The following is a 14,574-nucleotide window of genomic DNA, read 5'->3' on the forward strand; positions in this document are numbered from 1 at the left end:
AAATACAAAACTTTTCATCAATTTCTTGTCATAAAGTCCTGGTTTTTTTTTTCTGTCTCAATAAGGAAAGTTTCATCCCAGAACGGATTGACGGGTCTTGGAGACAGCCTTGATTGCACAACACATACATTTTGTACCACTGATTACATCTTTAATTTGTTAACCCTATTGCTGCTAAATGTAGCCTTTTGGCACCACATTTCCGCCGGATATGAGTTAAGTCAGTATATAGAAGGTTAAACTTAAACAAACCATCTCTTTCAAACATCCTCTGAAAAAAGGGTGACCTTAGGAGTACCGTCTTCAAGGTGAAGGTCTTAATGATGAGAACCTTGCATGAACAACAACTCCTACTGCTCCTTCAAGAAAAGAAGATTACTTCAAGACTTTACCATCCTTAAGGAATGCTGATAGAGTTGTCCCCGTAGCTCAACTGGTAGCAGCCTCACTGTAAAGCTCCTGGTTCCAATTAGTTAGTAACTGGGAGACTCTGGTTCAATCCTGGGTAGGGCATCTTGGTTAGGGCTGCACCCGTCTTTTGGATGTAAAATGGGAGTCCCATGTTCAAGGAGGTGCCTCAAGAATGTAAAAGGAGTAAATCGCACCTGAGACAACAGTTCAATCCTGGGTAGGGCATCTTGGTTGGGGCTGCAGTCATATTTAGGAAGGGATGAACAAACGGGGGTCCTGTGTTTGAGGAGGTGCCTCGAGCACGTTAAAGGGAAAGGGCTAGCAACCCCTCCCTGTAAAAACATAGTAAAACAAGCTACGGAAACAGCGAGGAAACTTGCTGACCCGTGTGCCACTAGGAGTAGGACTACATGGTGAACAGCAACAATGCATCTTCAAGGCATGACTTGAAGATTCCCTCGAAAGACCCTTCCACCCCTGGGGAGTTCTGATGAAGTCCATGTTTGTCTGTTTGTCTGTCTGCCTAAGAAGTGACCAAACCAAACATTTTGCCTGTCCGCCCCAGAGCCCTGTCCCAATATGGGGCACTCTGCATGCGTGACTGTGTGACAACAAACAGGGAGGGGGGGCTTCGCAAACATCCCCGTCTCGGCCACACCCAGTCATACACGGCTGCAGTAAATCATTCCACTGTTTGTTGTCAGTTTTCACCAAAAATGAACATTTCTTTTGGCAAAAAATGTCCAACTTTGGCTCCTGTGTGATGGTTTTACAACCGAATGGCCTGAAATTTGGTACATGTAGGGGGATACCTTGGACATTTACATATGACTTTATCAACACACCCAGTCTCACATGGGTCGCAGTAAATCATTCCACTGTTTGTTGTCATTTTCATCCAAAATGTACATTTCTTTAAGCTAAAAATGTCCAACTTTGGCTCCTGTGCAATGGTTTTACTACGAAATGACCTCACATTTGGTAGAGAGGTACCTTGGACATATGCCCAATTAGTACTTTATCAACACTTTTGTCAAATGTCACTTGCAAATGTTTGTTATGTGTAAAGTAGGGTCAAGAGCTGTTCAACTCCATGTTCCTGCCTGCCAATGAAGGATTGCTATATGAGTTTATAGGTTGGGAGTTCTGTGTGTATGTGCCTATCCATGGTGCTGGACACACTGTATACCAGGGACTGAAGTACACATACTTTACAATGGTTTCAAAAGGCTCTAATCTCATGAGATTTCTAGCTTCTTGTGTTCCTTTAAAACACAGTTTTTTTTTTCTTCAAATTATGATATTTGGTATATGCAAATGTTCATGAAATCAACTGACGGAAAAGCGTTTTTCTAAGCTTTAAAGTCAATGTGAACAAAATCTATATGTCATAATCTTAGATTTTGGACTTTTTTGTGTTTAACTTAGCCATTTCGTCTTGCTTTCGATTTCATCATGTTTTCATTATGTTGGGTTTGGCAACATAAAGAAGACCTGACAAAATAGAAAGCCCCACGAATAATTGCCTAAAAGAAAGGTACAAAACCGGTTTGAGCCTAACCTCTGCTGGAAGGGTACCTCAGTCAGTCCTTTGGTTTGATATCATAATCTCAACCGTCCCAAAACAATAATAAACAAACAACAAATACATGCCAGATACTAGCTTGCGTGGTGCTATAGGTGACCCTCGTTTATCATACCCACCATCTCCTTCCTGTAAGACCAACAAAGCCACTTGAAACACCACAATACTCCAGATGTTGTTTTAAAACTTTAAACCTTTCTCCTTGCACAAGCCTATTACCTTGTGCTGTCTGAATGTTATCTGATTGAGGTTTGAGTCAGATTTGAAACAGATCTAGATCTATCTAATTGTTGGGAGTTCATACAAACTAACCCCACCAAACAAGAGCAGGTGACACTCATCCACCTCGGATATAGATTTGAGACTTAACCAAAGAATATATTAGCTACTAAACAAATCACAAACTCCCTAAAAGTTGAGCTCTTGTTTCTGATTACTTGGTAACTGGGAGATCCAGGTTCTAATCCTGGAAAGGGCATCTCGGTTGGGGCTACGCCCGTCTTTTGGAAGGGAGGTAAAATGAGGGTCCCACGTATGATGAGGTGCCTCTTTAACGTGCACCTTAACTTCTGGATCCCTCTAGAAAGCTAGCGTCTTAGGCACTTGCGCATCCCCCAAATCTATAAAAGAACCCTCTCACACAGTATCCTGGCTAAGGGCATGCAACTGGTCCTAAATCACGTAGAGTTGGTCGCTTGTGCAGGTCTGAGTGTACATCAATAGCCAGGTGGTCATTTCATACATCTAGAGGTCGTCACTTATACAGGTTTGTCTGTACAGTACAGTACAGACAGATGTCATTCTTTCCACGAACTGTGTCTGAGTGGAACTTGCTTCCTGCAGAGATGGTGACTGCCCCAACCCTGGAATCCTTCAGGGATAAGGTGGCAAATCTACACTAATCATTTACAGTAGACCCCCAAGACAGACCATTACATCAAGCTACAACAGACAACCTCCTGTACCAGCACCTCTGTTAAGTGTGGTAGAAACATCAGCAAGTTGATGGTGGCCACCTAAACACTAAGAAGAAGAGAAGTACACTAATTTTGTACGTTATGCACTGAACTCATTGATTTTGTACACCTTGTGCCCTGAACTCACCGTGAAGCCGACAGAGCTCGCCCGTAGAGACACATCCTTCCTGCGTATGATGCAGCAGTGCTCGACGTGCTCGGTGGAGATCAGAGCGTCATGGAGCAGGTTCTGCAGCTGGTTCATCTTCACCTTGTCCTAAAGAGTGATATAAAAAGGTAAACTTTAACGTAAAGGTAACATTGGAGCCCACTGGCCTACCCTCAACAGACAACAGAGACGGAAATTTAGAGGCCCTGGGGTAAGTCCCTGTAGTTTAATTCAGTGTTGGAACTTTTCTATAAAGGTAACAAGGTAGGAGCCTCACAAGCTATAGTTGAGCCACAGTTCAATCCCGGGTAGGGCATCTTGGTTGGGGCTGCACCTGTCTTTCAGAAGGGATGTAAAACAGGGGTCCCCTGTTAAAGCATGTTAAAGGGGAAGGGGCAGTAACCCCTGCCTGTAAAACATACCTGGTCCAGTACTACTGAATACAAAATAATAATAAACAAACAGCAATGAAACTTGCTGACCTATGTGCTGCTGTTCTTTTCCCTTCTATTGACCCATTTTGAATGTACTAAAGACAAAAATAAAATCACTACTGCATTGTGATAATACCACTCTTCCCTCCCACCTCCCTTCACTTTCCTCCCTCCTTCCTTCACTTTCTTCCCTCCTTCCACCCTTCTTTTCCTTCCTTCTTACGTTCCTCCCATACTTCCCCTTTTCTCCCTGCTTAATGTCTTGTTCTTTTTGTCCTACCCAAAACCCAAAGTGTACGACACTCTAGTCTCCCTGAATTCGACATTAAGACAAACCTAAATCATAGTGTACAGTGTATATATGCTGCCTTGCTCTGTTTTGATTCAAAAGGACAAGCAGCTCCAGTGTGTTGGATGAGTGAACGTAGTGCTACGGCACGCCTTTTTCCCTTGGTGTAGTAACAGCAGGTACCGTCCATGCATACAACTGTTTATGTTGACCCTACATTCATAAATCATGCAAAATGTCAGACAGACAAAGACATATGCGACTATGACGAGCCCAGGACTGTGTCCAGCTTATTTTTTTTTCCATCCTACTCACTGTTGTTAATTTTCGTTGTCATTTTAAGCTTAGGAACACACGTTTACATCAATTGCATGTCTTGAAGTTCAGTTTTGTTTCGGAAGACCAGGGGTTGTGTACCAAAAAAATTCTTTACTAGGACAGAAGGACAGGTTCTGGAGGGTGCCCTGGGTGAACTACTGTGAGAGGATATCTCTTTTCAAGTCACCTGAAGAGCCTGATAAGAATAGAATCACCCCTGCTAAGAAAACAGTCCTGACAAAAACAACTTGTTGGAGGAAGTGTCCATTTGACAGGACAGGTGGCTCTACCACATACAAACACCTGGGACTTCCCTACCTGACAGGTACGGACGTGTAGGAAGCAGCATCAAAGTCGGGAGAACAAAAGTGGGCCTGTGACAGCAAAGTGCGCTGCAAATACGCCAGAATGCGACAAACAAGTCTGGGGTTAGAAAGTCAGCGCGGAGACACAAGCGCTGGATATCGCATGACGACCTTTTCCTTCGTGCCAAATGTGGCCGAACAACATGGCGGTCCGACAGGGCGCTGTTGACAAACTTGTTCCCCTGGGAACTTCCCTTCTAGCGATCTACATTTGTAGGACGCTAGGATGAGTCCATCAATCAGAACGAAGTCTTGTTGTAGGTCTGTCAAACCGGCAGGCTAAACAACTAAAAACAAGACCTTCTTGCACAGAAACCACAGCAAAGAAGCTGTCATACCGCTGTTCTAAGTGACAACAAACTGTCCAGAGATTGGCGGTAAAAACGTGCAGACAGAACGCTAGAATAACCGAGGCCCTTCCAGCAATCTAGAACACTGGATTGCGTCTATCAATCAACACGAAGTCTTGTTGTAGGTCTGTCAAACCGGCAGGCTAATCAATTAACAACAAGACCTTCTTGCACAAAAACCACAGCAAAGAACCTCTCATACCGCTGTTCTAAGTGACAACAAACTATCCAAAGATCGGCGGTAGAAACGTGCAGGCATAATGCTGGGATAGCCGAGGCCTGGAAACTTCCCTTCCAGCGATCTAGAACACTGGATTGCGTCCATCAATCAAAACAAGGTCTTGTTGTATTTCTGTCAAACCGGCAGGCTAATCAATTAACAACAAGAACTTATCACACAAAAACAACAGCAAAGAACCCTGTTCTAAGTGACAACAAACTGTCCCGAGATTGGCGGTATAAACGTGCAGACAGAACGCTGGAATAACCGAGGCCTGGAAACTGACTCCTACCTTGTACGCCGCCGCTATCCCTGTTCCCGCATCACTGCCGCTGTCCACGGATGCCATGTTTTCCCTTGCTCTACCTGACAGACTCTCCGAAAGGTCTGAACAGTACAGAAAGGAGCATGTGTTCTCCGTCTGTCTCTCAAACGTTCTACAGACCCGTCACTAAGTAACGGCGATCAGGAGATCTCCCCTGTGGTCATATCGATGGAGGTGGACAATCTGGCGAGAACCGTGCGGCGAAAATTCCCGATTCAAGCGTTGCGATGGCCCCTGACAGCAGATAATGCTGCGGGCACGTCTGGGTGCTACGGGAGCTAAAAGCGCTGGGATCAGGTGTCGTGCATGGTTATAACAGCGAACAAAGCCCCACTATAGGATCAGGGCTCGGTCTGGGGATCTTTCACATGCCTCGTCAGAACTCAGCTCAGGCCAAGGGAAAATAATGTGGTGTTTCTGATAACAGTCATGAAAAAATAGGGCTCGGTCGGTGCCGATTCTCTTTTCTTTATTTTAGGTTTCCGCTAATCTTTCAATTGCATCTGTAGATATGTGAAACTGAAAGGCATCAGGCACTGGTAGTTTCAACATCATTGGCTAGCAGTAATTGTATACAGAATGATACAAAATGCACATTAGACAATCACCTGTGTCAAGTAAACTGAAGAAAGAAGTTCACTACACATTCTTACGTGAATAGTTCAAAGTCATAAACTGTTGTAAACAAAGTATGAAATACAGGAAGCCTACTTTGAATTTCATCGCAAAGATGTCAGATGGAAAACTTTATATCCCCTCCAATTAAAGCAAGCAGTCGACCCAAAAAAGGCTTGTGTCGGCAGGTTTTTGCTGGGGTCGGTCGTGTAACCTGAAACTTTTTGTCTGTGCCTAATGCACTACTGTGTGTGATACAGGTACTTAATACCAGCAAATACCCCGCCATTTCGCGGCGTGTCGGTTTGCCTAAGTTCTTTTAGAATCTTATGTTGAGTTCAGGTGTGCAGATTTTGATGGCTTAAGCCCGACTTAATGTGCCTTTGCGAGTGCACGCGTATTGTTCACAGGGGCTCAGCCATGCTAATCGCCTGTGGGCTCAACACATGAATGGGACTAAATGGAAATTATATGCCGCTTTAACCGGACTTCCACACAAATTTCCGCTAAGTCGATTAGGGCTATGCGAATTCCTCCCCGGACAATTCGGATTATCTGGGTCTTCCAGAAATTTCCGGCGGACAATGGTGCTTGAAATGTGACGGCATGGGGCTAGCTTACGACGAGGTGTGACAGGTATTCGAAGAGTCAACACCCAGTCAAAACTCTAACTACTGGAAAGCTTTATTTAGGCACCTCCCCAAACTTTTTCTCACCCAAAGCTAATGAAGAATATACTGGGCCAATTATACCCGAGCCAAGACGTCTTGTTTTCTCACACGACAGAAAAACTGCGCAGCGAAGAAAAGCTGAACACCGCACTGCCTTCATCAGCACATAGCTTGTCTGCGCAAATGTTGTCAAAACAAATAAGGGAGCCCAGATTCTAAGGAGAGTTGAGACGAGCGCCTTAATCCTGGAGGCAAATGGACGTGAGAATCCTACAGAGTCGGGCAACAACGAAGTTGTTCTTGAAGATTGGGGGCAGGAGTCGAGACTTACGGACAAAAACTGAGCGTGTTAGGTTAGCCAGGGATCGCTGGAGTCCATTCAGATTGGGCTGAACTCTCTGACCCCGACGTTTCAACAGCATGTGCGAACAAACCTGTTCAGGAAGCTGGATAATCCATCAAAGGGGTGAAAGAGCACTCAAACAAGCTCTAGGTGTTTGGCAGAGTGGTATCGAGAAGCCATGATATAGACTACGTAAGGCAAAGCCTTGGTTTCACCAACGATCGCTGCTCAAAACTGTTGACGTGATTTGTAAACACCCAAAGCCTGGCTTTGGCGTGCTCACAAAGATCAACTAACAACCGGAATAAAAGAAATGTCTGCAGTGAAAGTAACAAGGGATAACCCACGGTTCACGGGCAGGGAAAGAGAAGCGGTTATAGCGTAATCGTCGAGTTCAACTCACGGGAAGGCCCTTGTAGAGCAAGCGATCCCCTTCCCCAACTTCCATGGTGTCAAGAATTAACGAACGCAGCCGCCGGACGATTCGGTGATGAAGTTGATGTTTTTGCAAAGCACGTTTTCCACCGACAAATAAGAAACTTGATCTTGGTGGTAGGTAGAAGGTGTATACACTTGCCATGTACCACCACTGTTTAGCCCTGAACTCTGAGTCATAGTCACGCACACCTCCCGTTTTACCCAGACCAGCTGAAGCACCTGTCAGGCCATCAGGCTGTAAAACTTTATAACAGGACGCAGGAACATTACATGTAACACTACAGGTAAACATGTGGAGAGGTTCCTCAAACACGACCCCACATATATAACGAGCAATACGTCGTCCACCTGTCTACTTTTCAAAGCTGCCGCCGCAGACTTTTACAACTGTGGCTGTTCAGCACTAAATTTTATACCCAGGAAATACAATTGTGCACAGAGTGTATGAAGTGTTGAATAGTCCATATATGTCCCGCACTGGCATTCTCCTGTTCTTTAATTGAAGGGTGAAATATTTCTCTATTCTTGACCTCGCTTGGCCATATGGATCAAATTCAGTGGATCTGTGGGCCTAAGTTCGATCCTAGGTTAGACCTCAGCTCGGACATGTTTTAAGGTATTGCATTCATCATTTCAGATGGTGACGTAAAGCCGGTAGTTCTGTGTATCAGGGAGCTTCAGGCGTAAGCCTTAATCATAAAACGTCCGCACTTAAAGAACCCAACACACTCATCGAGGTGACTCGGTGTACTTTGCCAAAATATAAAAACATGAGCTGTTGCAAACCCGCATTGCACTACGACTAGCTACATTAAGTGTACTTGGAAAAGCTTCATGCTTCACCTGAATTGAGGATGTCTGCTTCACTTAACTACTCAGCTATTGACATTCCCCCGTTCTTCACCTTTCCCAGTGATATATTATCCACACCGAGGGAGACCTGTAACAGCCTCACACGGCCAGGCACATGACAGGTATGTGGCACCGACGTGGCGCAGCCAAGGTGAGCGATCGTATCAGGACCAATGAGACAGGGTATCATAAAGAAAAGAACTATTTGAAGAGGACAGCAAATTCCGACCAAATTTCTTCACGTTCACTAACAAAAACAAAACAATTCTCCTTCAGAATCTAAAGTTATTGATAAACTTTAAGTTATTTCTATAACACACAAATTTGAGTCAATAAACTGTAGCCTCTGAAGATGAATTTAGTCCCAAATTCTACAAACTGAGGAAAATACAAATTTTGTACTTTATGACTCAGAGGAGCTGTTCATTATTCTACAGTTTCATGACAAAAACAGTAATTGTTCCGTTATTTAAACATTGATTTTTGAGGCCTTCAGTGGCTAATATTGATCGACTTGTACTAACTTGTTACTGGGTAACTACAGTACTAGTGCAGACATTGCCATATTGTTAAACATTCTTCAGGAATACATTGTGTAGGACTCCAAACAACTTCCAAGAAACAGTTACCAAAACAGGATGACACTGGTATACAGATATACATGACTGTACTCAGTGTAAGATAGCTCCAGAGATTATATAGATCATAGATGACAATGTCAGTACCTATGCTAAAGATATCCCTCAGATAGGACTTAAATGAATGGAAAAGAATAGGGGTCCTTCCCAGTGTGAGTGGATCATATACTATAGATATGTTCGGATATGCAGCTTGACTCTTCAGTACAAACCTGGTGTTATGCAGTTTACCAGGTGTGCTATAATACAGACAAACAAACAAACATTACAGTAACTATATTCCAGAATAAGGTATTACTACACTGTAAGTCTTAAGGCATATTTACCTTAAAGGCATCTAGTTTAAGTACTTCTCAAGTCCCAACTTTCTGATTCACCTGAACAGGAACTTGCTTGGTAGATCTAACAGATAACACATTGTAGCCAAAGTATGAAGAAGACCCATTAAGACATTCGATATCTTGGTAATTACTATTCGGAGCACACGTGTTCATAACTTCGAGCTCCGTGGCTCAACATTAGGGGGCGTGTCTTACCAAGTTAAGTGGCCTCCAGACAAACAGGTATGGCAGGAATTTCTCCATTGTTCTTGACCCTAATATGCCTTATTGACGAACAACTGGCTTCGTTTTGTTCAAGCAAACTGCACCGAACAATGGCAACATGCCCCCAAAGGTCTGTACCATTCAAGCTGAATAATAAACACTCGTTTCACATATCTGCTTTTACGAATATGGACTAAGAATAGACTGCAATTTGAAGGAAACAAACCTAAGTGTTTGAAACACATTGTCTAAACCAAAAAGGTTGCAGACAACACAGGCCTGGAAAGGGGGCGTGTGATGAAAACAACTGACAAGCACTGTTTAGAACCTCCATATCAAAATTAATGGACTTACAAACACACAGAAATATCACCAGGGATTTACACACAGCTATTAAGTAGCCTATTTTTGCAGATCTTTATTCTGGCTTTGGATAACTTGGATAAACCAATAAACTTCAAAGCAAATGCACAAAATTTCTGTATAAAGATGCACAAGAACCTCCTGAAAATATACACCTGCTCGAAGCTTATATCTTATCACACCTGTCCAGTAAATCACCTTCTATTTACCTGTTTCACAGCCCTTAAGAACCTTCTACACACCTGTGCAAGGTAATAAACACCAATTTACAAAATATACATGTGCCTAATACCTGAAATACATGCACACCTGTGGCCCTATCTGTAGAGCTGTGTACCTAAGCAAATTTCAGGTACAGGTACAGGTACAGGTACACTGGTTTAGGTACAGGTCCGGACCTGAACATGTACCTAAAAGTTCATGTAAGTTAAACATGTAGCTATGTCTTTTTTTAGTGATAATTGTCATCATTGTATGGGGAATTCCACATTTGAACCTCAAAACAAGTTTTCTTAAGTTTTAACTGTAAGTAAGTTAGATTATTATGATTGTCACTGCTGATTTAGCATTTACTTATCCAGTAGTCTTAAAAAGTGGTGTCCACTAGTGATTTAGCTAGTTTATGTACAGGCACAGGTACACAGGTGCTTAGGTCCGGACCTGTACCTAAACAAGTTTTTAGGTACAGTACATGTACGGGTATTCAGGTACACAGCCCTACCTATTGGTCCTGCCAGGTGCCATAGCAGGCATTGCCATCCATCACATCATAACTCTTCATTACCATATTTTTAATACTCTAATTAAGAGTTGAAAGCACACACAAATTTAGCTTCCAGTTTTCTTTTAAAGATTGCTTCAAACACTTATTAAACAGAATTCATTGCAATGTTGGTGAATAAAACTGGGAGGAAAAATATGCAAATTTCATACTAGATCAGTTTCTTTAAGTTAAGGTACAGTGTGCATGGGCAACTTGGTGACTCTTCTTTCATCATGGTTCAAGTCTAACTCATTAACAGAGCAATTTTTCACAGACGTTCTCTTTCAAAGAATAGTTAACAATCTCATGGTGCAAGTCTACAAACTATGGCTTACATGACGGCATGATCATTGCATGCCAATACAGCTTCGTTAGTCAGAGTGTACATGAAAGCATCATGAAAGCACGACACATTAGAAAAACAGTCTGCCACATGTGGAAAAGCACATAAGGAAAGGGCAATACACACCTACGAATCCAGGCATTTTGCCTAACAGGTGTAGTGTGGCTTCCCAGTAATGAAGCGAGGCGCTGGTATTTTGGGTTCCAAGATGGCTTCCTCGTCCGATGAATCAAATCCTCTCCCTCACGCCTCATTGCTGTCATAACGAGCAGGCACAGATGTCACAATTTCTTGCAAAAAACGAGAGTCTACAATGCGTAATGAGCATTTTCACACACAGAAACGAAGCACGGAAATCTGCCATAGTCCGCACGCACGATAACCGTTCGTAAAACGACCTCAATGGAAAAGAGAAGAACTCAAACTGACACGCACTCTCTCAGAGAATGCCGGGACGCTACTCACCAGAACAATGCGTAACTCGAGAGAAGACACTGGTCCCCAGGGGAGCACCAACACAATGACACCTTTGTCCGTCCCCTTCCCGCCCTGACAGGTGTATATACCTGAACAATAGGCAGGTGACAAGGACCTGGTTATTGACGATACAGAGGTCCCTTTCAGCCGGCATGTCAAAAGTTCATTCGAGGATTCTCCTATTAGTGATACGTGCCTGGGCACACTGAATGATGTGGACTGTTGCGCAATGTCACTGCAAAGTATGGTTTATATCGGATTCCTAATACCAATTAACTAAGAATGCGAAGTACAACCAAAGCTACAGTAACTGTTCTTTTAGGAATGCCAGATTCATGTTTGTACAAACTGACACACATAGAGTAATTCACTGTGTCCTATATTAATACCTAGAAATTAAGTTGTGTGACAGTACTAACAAAGAAAAAACATCCCCACACACAAAGATAATGGAATATTGCGCAATTTCACTGCAAAGTATGGTATATCTAAACCTATACCTACATTGTATCAATTGACCTGTATCTGTTGGGACCAAGCTAGACTTTCCTTCCTCAAGGCCCTATCAAGCATTACTTTGTCTAATTTATATAATTTTTTAATGAAATAGCCAAAGGGTCAAAATGTTACTTCTGCAAAGCACTCGAATTCTTGCTTCCATAGGTCAAATACATTTTCCAAAAACTATTTCTTTATACCATATATTGTTAAGAATGACTAAGAATCATTAATTGTTTTGTCGGCAATGAGAGATTCCCGATTTAATCAAAACTGCTACAGTCCCATCAATATACATTTATAATACAGAAAGTTGTTGATAGTTACAACGAGAATAGATAACAATCTCAGTATTTAAAAAATGACTGTAGAATAGCGTCGAAACATTTTACAGTCCGACCTACACTCAACCTTGTACTAAATGTTTTGTTGTACAATTGTTCTATAAGGAAAAGTTAATTGATGGTATGGTAACCTTTCAATATCATTAAAAATGCAACAGTGACTGCCTACAGGCAAATGATTATAATGGGCTTTTTAAGACAATGTTTCCAGCACAAAATGTCTGTTTTTGTTCCTTTACTTTTAGGCAAACAACTGATTCTAGCAGCCCTGTTCTAAGTAAACCTTTGAGGCCTTAAGTACATATTACGAAAGTTACAAACCACAACTTGCTTTACGGGTAAGATTTAACATACTGCCTACAGACTGTAAAACCCTAATTTAGATGAATATTAGTGTCGTTACATTCCAAGGTCTAATCTTTACAACCCGTGACAAAAGGAACCATTAAAGTCGTCCTTGCCTGGCCTCTAATGATAATCTCTACCCCTTAACAATGAACGATTGTGGTTACAAGACTACTGGCCTACACCTCAACAGCACTTCACATAAATCAATATGCAGTGGACTGAGCACAGACGAACTAGAAACCACACAAAACTGACATTTTAGTTGTTGTACATATACATTTCTTAAACCCCTAACTTACTTCAAAGACTGAAGCACCTTTTTTAAGGAATAAAGTAATAACTTGCGATATGCGAAATCACAACAATTAGTATGGATTTTGTGAACCCACTTGACAGAGCCACATGGAGGCACGGTGTGAAGACTAGCCGACTGCTGCCTACCCATGTCAGGGACCCCAGCAGCAGTATAATCAAATACTGGATACTATTACTAATGGATAATTATGTAATGCAAAATCTAAGACACGTGTGTCTGACAATCTTTTCAAGAATCAAGATAAAAGAAATGAGCAAAACTTTCGAGGCTTAGAAGACAACAAGTTACATTCTGTGCACTGATTGGATCAGTTGACATAGTCTATCATTATGTCAATGTAATGACTACTCCGAGTTACAGATAATTACAGCACTTGTAAGCTGACTGCTGACTCTTAAGTATCACAGTTTGTTATACTGCAAAATATAGTACAAAAGAAACGTTCCTTGGATAAACAGATCTGCAGAAAAACACTTAGTTCCTATAATAGCTCGACATGAGTAAGAAACCAATAGGGCAAGGGGAAATTATCACTCATGTCGGTCATGGGACATGTTACACACCTGTGCAGCAAGGTGTTACGACATTTTACATTCTTCAAATTCATGAATGTTAGCAAATGTACTGAATGAAGTACTATCTGTTGTCTACAATGAGCTGTTTCCAAATGTCTAAATCACTGAAATCTACAATGTCTGAATTCCTCACCTTCCTTCGCCATTGTTGAAGGGTCTCGTCCACACACAACAATGTGACACATTTCACCTGTGCGTCCGTCACAATTGTGGTCTCCCCTGATACACATCTCTCCCCTCACAGGGCTGCCTGAGACTTGGGTGCCTTCCAAGAGGGTCTGCATGGGGGGTTTCCACCACGCTTTACTCTGACTCCAGAAGAACCCCATATATTAATAATACAAACTACACTAAAATCGAGAAAGCCAGTTACAGATTTAGAATATTTGATTGTGATGCAAAGTAGGCCAATAAGACAACTTTACACACAGGTAGACGAAATTCAAGAAATCAAAGTACGGAAATTTTAGGGACACACAGACCCTCTTGTAAATGACAGTTATGCCTTAGGCAGGACGGTAAGGGTCACAGCCTTCCAGTACTATGTAGGGGGTGTATGCATGTCAGCTTATTAACGAGACTGCCTCATCTGGTATGGCCCCGCCCCCTGGACTAATTAACCACCGCAAACGAGCTTCTGTCTGTGACAACATGATGACTGGACGGATCGAGAACTCACCGAATACCAGGGGGAGGCATTGCCATTCTGTTGTCCATAGATCAACTAGACGGAGTTCTAAAGAGGATATATCTCTGTCACCGGTGCTAATTTGTCATAGGCTAAAATCTGGTTCAATGAACATGCAATGTTTGATGTATAGGACCATTCTATGTAACGTCCCTTCTTGTAGACTCTCCAATATCAGTAATGCTGCCTGAGAGTCTGTGTAATGTACTTTGTCACATTTGCTAATAAAGAAATAAATAGGTCCACTTACACCTCCGAGTCTGGACATATTCCGGACCTTTTTTTTGTTTTACAGTTTTCGCCAGTAATCATGGAACATTGAGATCCCACCTCTT

General features: G+C 42.4%; 1 protein-coding gene across 3 annotated transcripts in view; it reads right to left on the reverse strand.

The window, feature by feature from the left end:
* Window positions 1-14,088, reverse strand: part of LOC118422783 (profilin-4-like) — a 27,061-nt gene extending 12,973 nt beyond the window's left edge. The window contains exons 1-3 of one of the 3 annotated variants that reach the window (XM_035830538.1): window positions 13,685-14,088; window positions 11,459-11,559; window positions 3,101-3,229 (exon numbers count right to left, since the gene is read on the reverse strand). In XM_035830538.1, coding sequence (XP_035686431.1) covers window positions 3,101-3,229; window positions 11,459-11,559; window positions 13,685-13,880 — 426 coding nt within the window. In that variant the 5' untranslated portion in view covers window positions 13,881-14,088. Of the gene's footprint in view, window positions 1-3,100; window positions 3,230-5,389; window positions 5,809-7,454; window positions 7,761-11,458; window positions 11,560-13,684 lie in introns of those variants that run through there. The other 2 variants (XM_035830537.1, XM_035830539.1) reach the window with 2 other exon arrangements.
* Window positions 14,089-14,574: the final 486 nt, after the last annotated feature.

This window comes from Branchiostoma floridae, chromosome 9, assembly GCF_000003815.2.
Source record: "Branchiostoma floridae strain S238N-H82 chromosome 9, Bfl_VNyyK, whole genome shotgun sequence".
In the NCBI taxonomy this organism is placed as follows: Eukaryota; Metazoa; Chordata; class Leptocardii; order Amphioxiformes; family Branchiostomatidae; genus Branchiostoma; species Branchiostoma floridae.